Source organism: Mixophyes fleayi, chromosome 6 (genome assembly GCF_038048845.1).
Source record: "Mixophyes fleayi isolate aMixFle1 chromosome 6, aMixFle1.hap1, whole genome shotgun sequence".
In the NCBI taxonomy this organism is placed as follows: Eukaryota; Metazoa; Chordata; class Amphibia; order Anura; family Limnodynastidae; genus Mixophyes; species Mixophyes fleayi.
This window is the reverse complement of record NC_134407.1, coordinates 212,022,283-212,035,650: the sequence shown is the minus strand read 5'-3', so window position 1 is coordinate 212,035,650 and position 13,368 is coordinate 212,022,283. Positions and strand designations below refer to the sequence as shown.

At 43.3% G+C, this 13,368-nt stretch overlaps 1 protein-coding gene across 1 annotated transcript in view; it reads left to right on the top strand.

Moving 5' to 3' along the window:
- Nucleotides 1-783: 783 nt before the first annotated feature.
- The window catches only part of LOC142095471 (uncharacterized), a 39,553-nt gene continuing 26,968 nt past the window's right edge, over nt 784-13,368 (top strand). Inside the window, exons 1-5 of the mRNA XM_075178415.1 lie at nt 784-891; nt 4,078-4,235; nt 4,413-4,604; nt 4,729-4,801; nt 11,506-11,718. Coding sequence (XP_075034516.1) covers nt 4,167-4,235; nt 4,413-4,604; nt 4,729-4,801; nt 11,506-11,718 — 547 coding nt within the window. The 5' untranslated portion in view covers nt 784-891; nt 4,078-4,166. The remainder of the gene's footprint in view (nt 892-4,077; nt 4,236-4,412; nt 4,605-4,728; nt 4,802-11,505; nt 11,719-13,368) is intronic.

The following is a 13,368-nucleotide window of genomic DNA, read 5'->3' as shown; positions in this document are numbered from 1 at the left end:
GGCTGGGATGATGCAATGGCGTCATCATTGCCCCTCTGACACTTGCAGCATGACAACAAACGTTGGCAAGTATGGCCTTAAATGATTATACTTATACACACCTCCAAACTATCCCAAATTAGTCAGGACTGATTTTAGGGCCTGATCCACAGAACTTTTGACCCAATTTGGATGTTTGTTAGGCATGTCCCACTATGTGACGCCATTTAAGTGCTGCAGGTGCCTGCGTGTGTGCATACCATTGGAGGGGTGTTTTAAGGAGAGGGGAGCTGGGGGTGCCTCAGCACCTCTGAAGAGTTGGACTATACCCCAGGGGATGCACACACTGCCCCAAATTGTGATTCACAAATGTTATGAGGTATGCTTATATAATAGTATCTGTAAGCAAGGAATTATGTATTTATATGTATACCCGTGTGTATATTTGATCTATATTGAAGAGTGTTGTTGGATGACTGGGGCTTTCTGTGCCCAAATTATATTAGCCACAGCAACCCAGTGTTTTAACAACTCTTTTGCATACAGTGTTCACATTATTAACACAACAATATAAGAACCCCATGGGATCTAATGTGAATACAGGACATTCAGATGCAGGTAACCTCTCCTCTATAGACTGACTATAGTATTTATAGGAGAGAATACCATGCGGAGAATGTACTTGTATTCCAACATTCTATGATCTCAAATAACGACACTTCCTGTTAAAACTACAACTCCCACAATCCACTTCGCCAACTCCCGGAGAGCGAATGTAATCTAGCTAACTGTGAACCGGAAGTAGGAAGTAAGGACAGAGTCCGGTGGAACGCACAGACCGGAAGTGCTTCATACAGACAGAAGCAGCAGAAATCAGAGAGACGTTAATGGTTTAACTGTGAGAAGCACCAGGTAATGTTATTTATTATTGGCTGTTATATGTCTGTGTCTTGTTATTTAATGAGCATAGTACAGATGGAGCAGACTCTTCATCTATGTATCCTACCCCAGATAACAATAGCACAGGGTGAGAGTCTTACCCTCTCTGATTGTACCTGTGGTAATAATGCACCTTGTAGGTGTATTATGGGGAATTACCTTATTAACAATACATTCATTCATTTGTTCATTTAGAGTGTTTAATAATAAATAGAATAATATTATGGCATTTATACTGGTTTATGAGCCATGGCAAACCATCCACAATACGGTAGCTCTCCTATAGAGCAGTGGTTCCCAAACTTTTGCAGTTCGTGGCACCCTTAGAGGCTCCAAATTTTTTCAAGGCACCCCTCCAAAATAATTACTGAGCAGTCCTGTTTTAGAAGTAGTTGGGTCAAAAAATTGTAATAAGTATTTAGGTCACGACAGAAATACTTATTTAGTTGTATGCAAAAATGCCCCTCTGAATCCGCCCCCCCTGCATCCAGACACTCTACCCCCTCTGCATCCAGGCACACTGCCCTCTCTGACGTTGCCCCCTCTGTCACGCTGTCCACTCCTCTGTCCCCCTCCTCTGCCCTCTGTCCCCCTCCTCTGCCCTCTGTCCCCCTCCTCTGCCCTCTGTCCCCCTCCTCTGCCCTCTGTCCCCCTCTCTGACGTTGCCCCCTCTGTCACGCTGTCCACTCCTCTGTCCCCCTCCTCTGCCCTCTGTCCCCCTCCTCTGCCCTCTGTCCCCCTCCTCTGCCCTCTGTCCCCCTCCTCTGCCCTCTGTCCCCCTCCTCTGCTCTCTGTCCCCCTCCTCTGCTCTCTGTCCCCCTCCTCTGCTCTCTGTCCCCCTCCTCTGCTCTCTGTCCCCCTCCTCTGCCCTCTGTCCCCCTCCTCTGCCCTCTGTCCACCTCCTCTGCCCTCTGTCCCCCTCCTCTGCTCTCTGTCCCCGTCCTCTGCCATATGTCCCCCTCCTCTGCCATATGTCCCTCTCCTCTGCCCTCTGTCCCCCTCCTCTGCCCTCTGTCCCCCTCCTCTGCCCTCTGTCCCCCTCCTCTGCCCTCTGTCCCCCTCCTCTGCTCTCTGTCCCCCTCCTCTGCCATATGTCCCTCTCCTCTGCCCTCTGTCCCCCTCCTCTGCCCTCTGTCCCCCTCCTCTGCCCTCTGTCCCCCTCCTCTGCCCTCTGTCCCCCTCCTCTGCTCTCTGTCCCCCTCCTCTGCCATCTGTCCTCCTCCTCTGCCATCTGTCCACCTCCTCTGCCATCTGTCCACCTCCTCTGCTCTCTGTCCCCCTCCTCTGCCCTCCTTCCCCCTCCTCTGCCCTCTGTCCACCTCCTCTGCTCTCTGTCCACCTCCTCTGCTCTCTGTCCACCTCCTCTGCTCTCTGCCCCCCTCCTCTGCTCTCTGTCCCCCTCCTCTGCTCTCCTCCTCTGCTACAATCCCTCTCACTCTGCCCCGCGCCAGGCGCCAGCCCTATAAAAAAGAAAGAAAACAGAAACTTACCAATCCGCGCGGCGCCGGGACCCAGCAGCCTCCTCTCTCCCGCAGCTGTCACTGACGTCATTCAGTGACGGCTGCGGGAGAGAGGAGGCTGCTGGGTCCCGGCGCACAGTTTGGGAACCGCCGCTATAGAGTATGTATTGTGTAATGGTGTTTAATCTTGTTTTTTCAGATCAGCCTAAACCCATCCCGTACCTCCTGCCCTTTCACCTTTTCCTAATCCCAATAACCATGTCCATAGTTTTCACCACTACCCACTTTCCCAAGCCATAAGCCTCTGACTGTACTATTCATTCATATGCTGTTCCCAGCAGAATTTGTGACCTTACTGCCGTGGGAAATTTGTGATTTTGGGAATTCAACAGCTTTAGCATGGACAATAAATTATTTATGTATTGGTTCTTACTGTTTTGTAATTGACTCTATGTAATACTCTCTTGATTGATCAATTCCATACAAAACGTATAGGTTCATTCCACCTTTTAGAGTGGAAATTTTGAAAAACATATCCCCTATATCACATTCCCCATTTTCTGATTTATCGGGGGGCCCTTCTTGTGCACTGTTGGGGGTCTATGATTCTAATGTCCTTAGCTGGCTCATCCCCCACTCTCATAATCACAGAGGATAAGGCCTATGACCTTTGAGGTCCTAGCATGATGTAAATGCTGTCATGCTAGTACGTCATCAGAAGTTGCGTGATGATGAGAGTAGGAGGTGCCAAAGACATAGGGTTCATTTAACAGAATACTTGCACATTTCTCTCATTTGTGTTGACCGGTAGAATTATGGACCCCAACACTGCAGTGCTGACAGTACCCTGTACTTCATGTAAGGGTGTGTGGGTAACTTTTTTACATGTTCAAAATAAGGGACATATTCAGTTAAGTCTACCCATCGCGGATACTCGCTCCCACTGACAACACGTAACATTGCGGATTTCCGTGCATATCCCATAGGGTTGGGAAGGGCAATCCGCGACTGGGTTTAGGCAGATCTCTATAGAGTTTACTGAGTCACAATCTTTTCAGCAGATGGTTGTGAGAGCTGAAGATCACTGATCTGAAGGTAAATTGTGTAGCTGTGTACAAGTAAATTTACTTTCAGTCATTGGTAAAACCGTTACAGAAATTGCAACTGCATTAATTTTCTGTAGTGTGTACCCAGCTTATGTAGGCAGAGAGCAGTGTCACCTTTGCATGCTTGCTTTGCAAAACTACTATGTACGGAATGGGTGGATTCATAGGCAGGGCCAATGATGTCACAGTGCCTCAAATGCATTTACACTTTTATTTATTTACTCTGTATGAGATCCCATCAGACAACTGTCCTAAAGACGCACGAGTAGCAGAGCTGCCGTGGAATGTCGGATTAACACTGAACAATTTATTTTACCTTATGTGTCATATTAAAAAAAAACAAAAAAAACCAAAACTGTCCAGTGCTGCTCTGCTACTACTACTACTACTGCTAATCTGTTTCAAACAAGCAGCTGTGTTATTGATGCCACCATTGAAGGCTTCTGGGAACCATGGTGGATAGGATTGTGCAACCCAGTTGAATAAGACTCTGCATTTTATCTTAAAATACAGAATTCAAAACATTTTAAGGTTTGGGGTTTGTTTAAGACTTTTCTTATTATGTTTGTATCAAATTTATTTTCTACTTCTAGACTGAGCTGTGAGGTCATGCGCAGGTGAATCCTATCTATTGGGTGGGGGGAGATGGTCCTGTATAGATTATCTGACTGACTCACTGAGGATGAACAAGGACAAAGGTCACAAGATATTAAATCTCACCCTGGAGATCATCTACCTGCTGACTGGAGAGGTGAGGGATTATGGGAGTGTCACAGTGATTGCATTTATATTACTATAAAAAATAAACCTGGGATCTGACTGGAGAGGTGAGGAGTTCTGGGAACTTATATTCTGTTTAGTACTATAGGCAATAGTATTGGAAGTTCAGTGTATATGTAGTTATTTTAATTAGTGTCTTAATACACAGGATTACACAGTAGTTAAGAAGACATCTGGTGAGTATGTGACACCCAACAGCCGTCCACGTGTGTCAGGAGGATGGAGCAGGACCCAGAGCCCCATCACGGAGCCTCCACCTCACTCACTGATACATGAGAGAAACAATGACCAGAGGATTCTAGAACTCACCAACAAGATCATTCAGCTGCTGACTGGAGAGGTGACTGCTGGGAATGGGACATTATACAATAACACCAGGGGGATGTGTCTGGGTGACGACTATATCATTGTGTGTGTCAGGTTATTTTGAAGTGTTAAGATATTATTGTTTTTTTCCTAAACAGAAGTGTTTAGACGGACATGAGGATCTCTACAAGGACGTGATGTTGAAGAATCACCGGCCCCTCACATCACCGGGTAAGAAGAGGGTTAATCACAGTCCTGTGTATATAGGAGATGTGATCACTGTGTGTATAAATACATTGTTACATGTGTACAGTGTGAGGATGATGGATCTGGGAGTCACATACACTGACCGATAAAGGACTATGTATAAGTGTGTGTGTGTGTGTGTATATATATATATATATATACATATATATATATATATATATATATATATATATATATGTATATATATATACGTGCTATATTGATATATTATGTGAGTTATTTATTATTGTACATAGATAGGAAAAGTGGGGGGGGGGGGGGTAGCCATTCAGTGTGGAGGCTGAATTGGAAGACTCTGTGAGCCAAATACTGGAATCTCATTTCATTGGGATTCCCTCTATACAGAACTGACCAGTCCTGTTCTCCTACCGCTGAACATCACTTTGGTACCTTTAGACTCCTGTTTGTGCGTGATTCAGGACTACATTTAATCCATCCTCTTGTCCACAAGACCTGGGCCTGCTGGTGGGGCAGCCTGTGGCCAAGCCCGGTGCTTCTCCGTTGACCCGATTGGGCTTACTATGCTCTGGAGCGCTCCGGCGGGAAGCGGAGGCCCTCCTGAGGACCAGGCCGGAGTTGGCCTAGCTCCAGCAGTGGCTATTGTCAGACTTCCAGCTAAACAAGCAGTATCGCCGACCACATTGCTTCCGCAGGAGCCACCACCTTGAGAGTGCCCACTGGACGGTCAGCTTCTGTAGCCAAGTACATCTGCACTTGCGACGAGGACAACTAAAGGTACTTACAGGAGTGTCGGGGCCCCTGATCCACACCAGCTAGGTAACTGTGTCACAGAGCACTGAAACGCCCCATTGTATTCCCTGCAGCTGCTACCTACACACTTCTGCCTGCCCCCTGTATTTAAGAGCTTCCTGCAAATCGGAGCCTAGAGAGTGTGTCCCTGCAACAGCCCAACCAGGTCCCTACCACATTGGCACACTGGGTTGAACTCTGTAAAAACTCTATATCTCTCATTACCATGCCAATGTTCCTTATTTAGATTGTTGTTTTTCACATTCTCTTTTTACAGTGTAGCTACTGCAAACCAGAGGACTTGTTTGTATGTTTATACATCCTTTTTTGCATTTAATACTATGTTGGTCACCTCTATTCTTAAAACATATCTTTGGATATCTACCTTCACACTTTTTTCCTGCACTTCTATCGCGAAACTCCCCACACTAACTCCCCTCTATTGTATTCATAACCCTATGCCTCACGGGCCTTAGGCCCCCTGCCCGCCCAGGAGAGCACTGAGTTTGTGTTTTTTCCTTATAAACTGGACCTATAGCTTCTACTATGCATAGGTCCACCTTTCTCCTCAAGTGATCTTTCTCCCTTTACTTCCCTGCTTACCCCGCTCTCCCTCAGAGTTTCGCTCTACGGAGCTATCTGGCTCTACTCACCCGGATTCTAAATACTCCATGACATTAAAGATAATATCACTTGATGTAAACGGCCTCAATTCCCCAACCAAACACACTTTGGTGGTTCAATATTTTAAATGTCAAAACCCTGACATAATCATGTTGCAAGAAACTCATTTTAAAAAATCCTCATCCTACTTTAGCTAATAGACATTATCCTTTTGCCTTTTACTCTACATCAGGGGCTAAATGTAGAGTCACTGCTGTTCTCCCCTCCATCACAGAGTCCCTTTATCTGTGGAGAACACAATCCTTGATGATCGGGTTGGGTACGCTATGAAGGTTTTACGTCATTACGATCTCTATGAATGTTAATTTAAAGCGGCAATGTCGGGACCCTGCAGGTTAAGTGTTTAAACACTTAACCTGACATTGCCGCTTTAAATTAACATTCATAGAGGTCACGATGACGTAAAAGTGTAGTGTCGGAGAGCTGTCCATTTGGAATAACTTGCGGTCAACATACTGATGCGATCGGAGATCTGCAGCGTCGCTTTTCAGGTAAGTCTGTTTATATTGAATTCGTTTTTTCATAAAATCGGATTTTAGTTGTAGGTCTCCTCAGTATTGGAATTGTGGTAATCGTTTTCACAATTACCAACGTGATGATCAAGGTAGATATGTTATTCTGGTGGGTTCAATTAACTAAGTTCCCATTACTCTTGCTTCGGTCTGTGCCCCCAATGTGCAGCAGAGTACATTCTATGACGACTTCTTTCGTCATCTATATTTAGTCTAGAGAGGTATGCTCATCATTGGCCCTGGATCTCTCCCTAGATCACGCCCTCTACAAACTTGACCCCTGAATTCCAGACGCGTATCAGCTGAAATGATCTGTACTGGTTCAATGCATTCTGTGTCATAGAAGCTGATAAGCATCAAATGTAGTTTCTGTATTCTTTACTCTGGATTTTTCCACACCTCTAATAAAGCTGCAACTCTACTCCCAACAGTGCAATTTATGGGATTGAGTTACTCGTCTGTATGAGTTGCGGTCCCAATATCCTCTTTTGTCCCTGTTGAAGAACAATCCCACTTTCATACCAGGTCAGGATAATCTATGCGTTCGCAATTGGACTAATCACCATCTTCTTTTCACCCTTGCCCTTGCCCCCACTCGCTTTTTCCTGCAGTTGGTTGATCTCCAGAATATACTCAGACTCCCTCACACTGCTTTTTACCAGTATCTTCAATTGCAACATTTTTTCCATTTGTTTTTCATTCTACCACCAGATCTCCAATGGTTTCCCTTGGAGTCTCTATGCTGGAATAGTCCTACGTCTAAAGGGTTTATTTCAGCTTTATATCAATTACTATTGGCTCACAGGCAACCACTGAAAGAACTCCACAAACTAGCTTGAGAGAGAGATGCAGGGTAGATTCTGGACTCCAAAGAGTGGACTAAAATTAAGACTAATCTCTACAAGACTTACCCTGACATCTTCACACCGAAGGGCTCCTTCCCGACGAGGCTCCAGGACGACTGATGTGCCAAGCGACTGGAAGCAATCGCGATGAATGCAGAAGCCGCCGTGACTTGATGACATCACTGCCAACCGCAACGCTGTTATCGGTGCTGTTAAGGGGGTAATGTATATATGTGGGTATGGACAATGTACAACATTTTGTAAAGTACATTGTCCATGCCTGCATACTTACATTACCCCCTTAACAGCACATATAACCGCGTCGTGGGTGGCAGTGGTGTCATCAAGTCGCGACGGCTTCATTCATCGCGATTGCTTCCAGTCGCTTGGCACATCACTCGTCCTGGAGCCTCGTCGGGGTAAGTCCTGTCAGAATAATCAGCATCATTATTCCGTACCCCACCCTACAAAACATCCATTGCAGTAAGTAACTTTTTATAGATGGTATTGGGTACTCAATAAATGGTCCATTTTTCCCAACTTGTCGGATTTATGTTGGAGGTCTGCGGACAGAGGGCTACCCTGCTGCACATCTGGTAGTCATGTCCTTAAATAAGAGATTATTGGGGAGAGATTAAAAATCTGATTAAGTCAATACTACCTTTGCTTTCTTTGCAAAACAAACTGCTGCTCAGTGGTTCACAGTTCACTGGTTTCTTGCTTTTTTACTGCCTCCCCACAGACAATAACGTTGGATTTTTGTGCAACAAAGCAATTTTTTCCCACTTTAACTGTCAGCTTTATAACATTTTGTTACTTGATAGTGGTTTTTAGCATATTTTACTCAACACCATTGCATCTGGTTGTTTGGGCAGTCAGCGATACTTTGACTGACCTTTGTAATCCCACAATGACAGCAGTGTGATGCTGACACCCGGCAGATGACAGACACAATAACGTCTTCCTTGAATAAACAGTACTTTTATTGTGTTCATCACCAATGAGACAGCACACTTTCATCAGGCTAACCTAGCTCTGGCTAGACGCAGTCCTTCTGCCTAGTCACCAGCCAATTTGCTGTCATTGATCGCCCTGCACAATATCACAACACAGGTTTAAATACTTCATTAAACCTTGTCCTCCACCTGTGCATATTCCACCTAGGAGTCTTAATCTCCAGGCAGTTAACCCAGTCCATTGGCGCTCCCCTGTCCCTATGCAGATGAGGTGTGGCTAATAACCCTATTTGCCTCAATTCTTATTTCTTTATTTACTTATCAATTTTCAAAATGAAAGAGTTTTTGAAATACAATATAAATAAAACTCAACAGCCATTAATATAACACACATCAGCTCAAGTGAACATAATCAATTCTACAGTACATTTCTCAAAATGTGTAGAAAATGTAATGCTGACCATAGCGGCCAATAAGGTTCTAGTGCAGTTTAGAAAATAAACGCAAACGTCCAATTCATTTCTAGGGACAACACCACATTTCTTTATAGAACAGTTTCACAAATGTCCTAAATGGCCTTCAAAAGTCACTTAGACAATGCTAGTGTTCACTTGTGATTTTGTTCTGTCCTTCCATTGTCACATTCAAGCACTATTCACCTTAAAAACATCTCCCACATCCATCCTTATCCATCCGTAGCAGTGCTGGGAAACAGGTGGCACTAGGGCCGTATGTGGCCCTCCTTGCCTGCACCTGTGGCAGCAGCCCATCCTGTTTTATGGTTGTTTTGTTTGTTGTAGCTTGTAACTTTTGTTTAAATACTTGATATGCCATTACTCATCATCATCATCATTTATTTATATAGCGCCAACATATTCCGTAGCGCTTTACAATTGGGGACAAACATAATAAACTAATAAACAAACTGGGTAAAACAGACAAAGAGGTGAGAAGGCCCTGCTCGCTCATTACTGATAATTTACTTTTTTGACTGTTCTATAGTAATTTCTGACATTTATTATCTCCTGCTTTGCATTATCTATGCTTAAATCAGCTTTGAATGTAACTGCGATAATCCTTATCAATCCTCCACCACTTCATCAGTGTTGCGACCCTCTATCAGTCATTCCATCAGCTGCCTCTTTCAGCTCAGATGCACCATTCTGACCCTTACCTCTAAAGCAAGTGTATGACCTGCCTTTATCTTGTCTCCTATCACCCCATCCGTGCTTGTTGTTACATTTTACATCATCACTTACTACCACCTCCCATTCTCACCCTTCAAGACTTCTCATGTGCTGCACTTATTCTTTGGAACTCTCGCTATGCCTATCACACTGTACTCTAATCTTCAGAGTTTTGAGACCCGTGAAAATGCACCTCTCCCACCTCTGCAAACAATACTAATGGTGGGTACACACTAGAGAAAGTTTCTCCCGATATAGTTAACAATTTTACCAACGACTGAAAAAAAAAACCCAAACCCAATCAGCATGCGGATTCCTGTGCACACACCGAACACGTTTTACAAGATTTACCTTCAGATCTGTGCTCTTCATCTTTCATAACTGACTCTGCACACTCCATAGAGATCTATGGACGCTGCCGGTCCTGAGTGCTTACACACTGCAGAATTGGAACGTCGTTCCATCGTTGAACGAGATTTTTATTTCTGTTTAAAAATCAAAACAAATGATAGGATGTGCTTTGGGACGATAATCATTCAACATTGAAGCATACACACTAATGCGATATTGGACCGAACGGTTGTTTATCGTGTGATTGGCTCGATAACCGGCTTAACACCCTGTAGCGTGAACCCAGTCATAGACTATTATTTACCTTACTAAATGCCTTCAATATCCATCCCTAAAGCACTTAGTTCTGCGCCAAGATAGAAATTAGCTGTGCGACTAGTCCATTCAGTACTCCCAAGCACTTCACAGTCTTGCATCCCTGTACATTATAAGCATGGTCCATTGCTAAATATGTGTAGTTTTATCAGTTCTCTGATTAAGTTACATTTAACCAGAGGATGACTTTTTTTAAATTTGTTTTTCATTCTTCATCTCCTACTTGTCAGTGTGCATCCGGTTTTAAAGCGGATACAAAGTGAACAACTTGTAACTAATCAGATCATCTCAACAGCACAGAGTATTTCAGGAGACGAGTCTGCCGATCTTGTGGGATGCAGTGATCAGTCCATTCATGCGATTGTTCGTGAGGACACAGTTGCATATTAACAGGGTCAAGGTCATGATGTGAGGAGGGAATTGGAGACCGAGTCTCCCAACAGCACAGCCTGGTGTTTTGAGTGTCCTGTCAAACAGTTGCTGGTAGATTCTGGCAGTCCACCTCTATATGAAATGAAAGTCATAGATCAAGTATGCATAATATTGCCTATATTTAGAGCTTATAGGTCTTTGAAAGACAGGCTCAGGTGGACTGTACAGTATTTGGTTCAACACCCTGTCCACACGAGTCTCTCTTTTTTTTTGCAAAAAAGAGCATGAACTCATTTGAAAGTACCTATGTGTTTTCACATCATGATTTTTTTTTCCATTTAATAACATTGAAATGTTAGATTTCACAGACATACAGAATGCTCCATGTATTATTAATATGTGTAAGTGTGTTGCTGTGCTGTGGGAGTAAGGGGAATGTGGTTGGGGTGGGAGGGGGGTGATAGGACAGTAGAGCAGGAGATCACCTTGTGAAGATGGGCACAGTCAGAGTGTTGGCAGGTGTCCTTCTCCTGCCATAGAATACACCCCCTCCTCCCTCACCCTATAGCATCTGCAGCCGGTGGAACCACAGACTGCAAACTGTTCTGTGCAGGACTGTCACTCCTAGGAGCCTTTTCTCCTCTTTATTATCTCTGTGTTTATATAATCAAACCACAATGTATTTCTCTCCAACAGCTCTCAATGAGGATACACAAATATCTGGAGGCTACCACACATCTATTTCTTCACCAGATTGTATGAAGGAAGATCACAGTATTGTTATAAATATCCAGACTGCGAAATACTCAGGAACAGAAGAACAAAACAGGATCAATTGGCTGGAGAATGTTACTGAGAAACCAACGTCATCTGAGAGAGGAAACCTCAACACCATTTATACACCCACAGGTCATACACAATATACATCTACTCATATTAAGGAAGAATCGGTTTCATATAAAGGAGGATACCTCACAGACACTGACATCTGTACACCCACAGACCATACACACAATGCATCTAACCATATTAAGGATGACTCCGCCTCATGTGAAGAAGGAAATCTCCCACACACTGACAATTGTACAGTCACAAATCATACCCAATATACATCTATTCATATTAAGGAGGAATCTGTCTCATGTGAAGACAGCAGGCTCACAGACACTGACATGTGTGCACCCACAGATCATACACAATATACACCTACTCATATTAAGAAGGAACCAGTCACTTATGAAGAAAGTAATCTCACATACCCTGACGTTTATACACCTATAGAGCATATACAACACCAAACTACTCATATTAAAGGTCAATTCATCTCATGTGAAGGAGATGGTATCACAGACAATGACATTTATACATCCAGAGGTCATAGACCATGTACTTATATTCATACTGAGGAGCATGACCGAAATATCCAGAGGGATCAATTAAATGAAAAACCCTTTTTATGTTCTGAATGTGGAAAGTGCTTTAAACGCAACATTTATCTTTCTATACATCGTAGAATTCATACTGGAGACAAACCATATTCCTGCGCTGAATGTGGCAAATGTTTTAGTAACAGCTCAAATTTTATTTCACATCGGAAGATTCACACAGGACAAAAAACACATGTTTGTAGTGACTGTGGGAAATGTTTTTACAGTAAATCTAAAGTTGTAATACATCAGAGGATTCACACAGGTGAGAAACCATATTCCTGCCCTGAATGTGGGAAATGTTTTATCTGTAGATCAGATCTTAATAGGCATCAGAGAATTCACACAGGTGAGAAACCTTATTCTTGCTCAGAATGTGGGAAATGTTTTGCTAGCATGGGAGAGCGCAGCAGACATCAGACTGTTCATACAGGAGAGAAACCATATTCTTGCTCTGAATGTGGGAAATGTTTTAGCAGAAAATCAAGTCTTGTTACACATCATAGGACTCATACAGGAGAAAAACCATATTCCTGCTCTGAATGTGGGAAAAGTTTTACCACTAACTCACAACTTTTTATACATCACAGACTTCACACTGGGTAGAAACTATATTCTTGTTCTCAATGTGGGAGGTGTTTAATGAGCAGCTCAGAACATAATAGTCATCAGAAAACTGACACAGGAGAAATATATCTCTCTGAATGTGTAAAATGTCCAGCTATCAACATGTCTTATTAAACATCAGTGCAGTTACATAGAATATAGAAGAGGGAGATCATCACTAGTGTTAAGATAACATGAGATGATTGGACTAGAAAGGGCATTCTAACCTTTAAAAGTGGCTATAAATGACATGCATTGTTGATGAGGTAACAGATACTGTAAACTTGTTTCTGTCTCTGAGCTTTCCACATTACCTATAGTAAGGCTGGGAGAAGAATTGCACGAACAGAGACATGAGTAGAAATAAAAATACTTTATATTGAAACATTTCCAATGTATTTTGAGGGTCTTCCTTCTTCAGCATTGCTAATACACATTACACTTAAACACTTATTCCGAGGCATTAAACTAAAGGGTAAAGTAACAGAAGAAGGCTATTTAGTCTTGACCTGCAATATAAGCAATA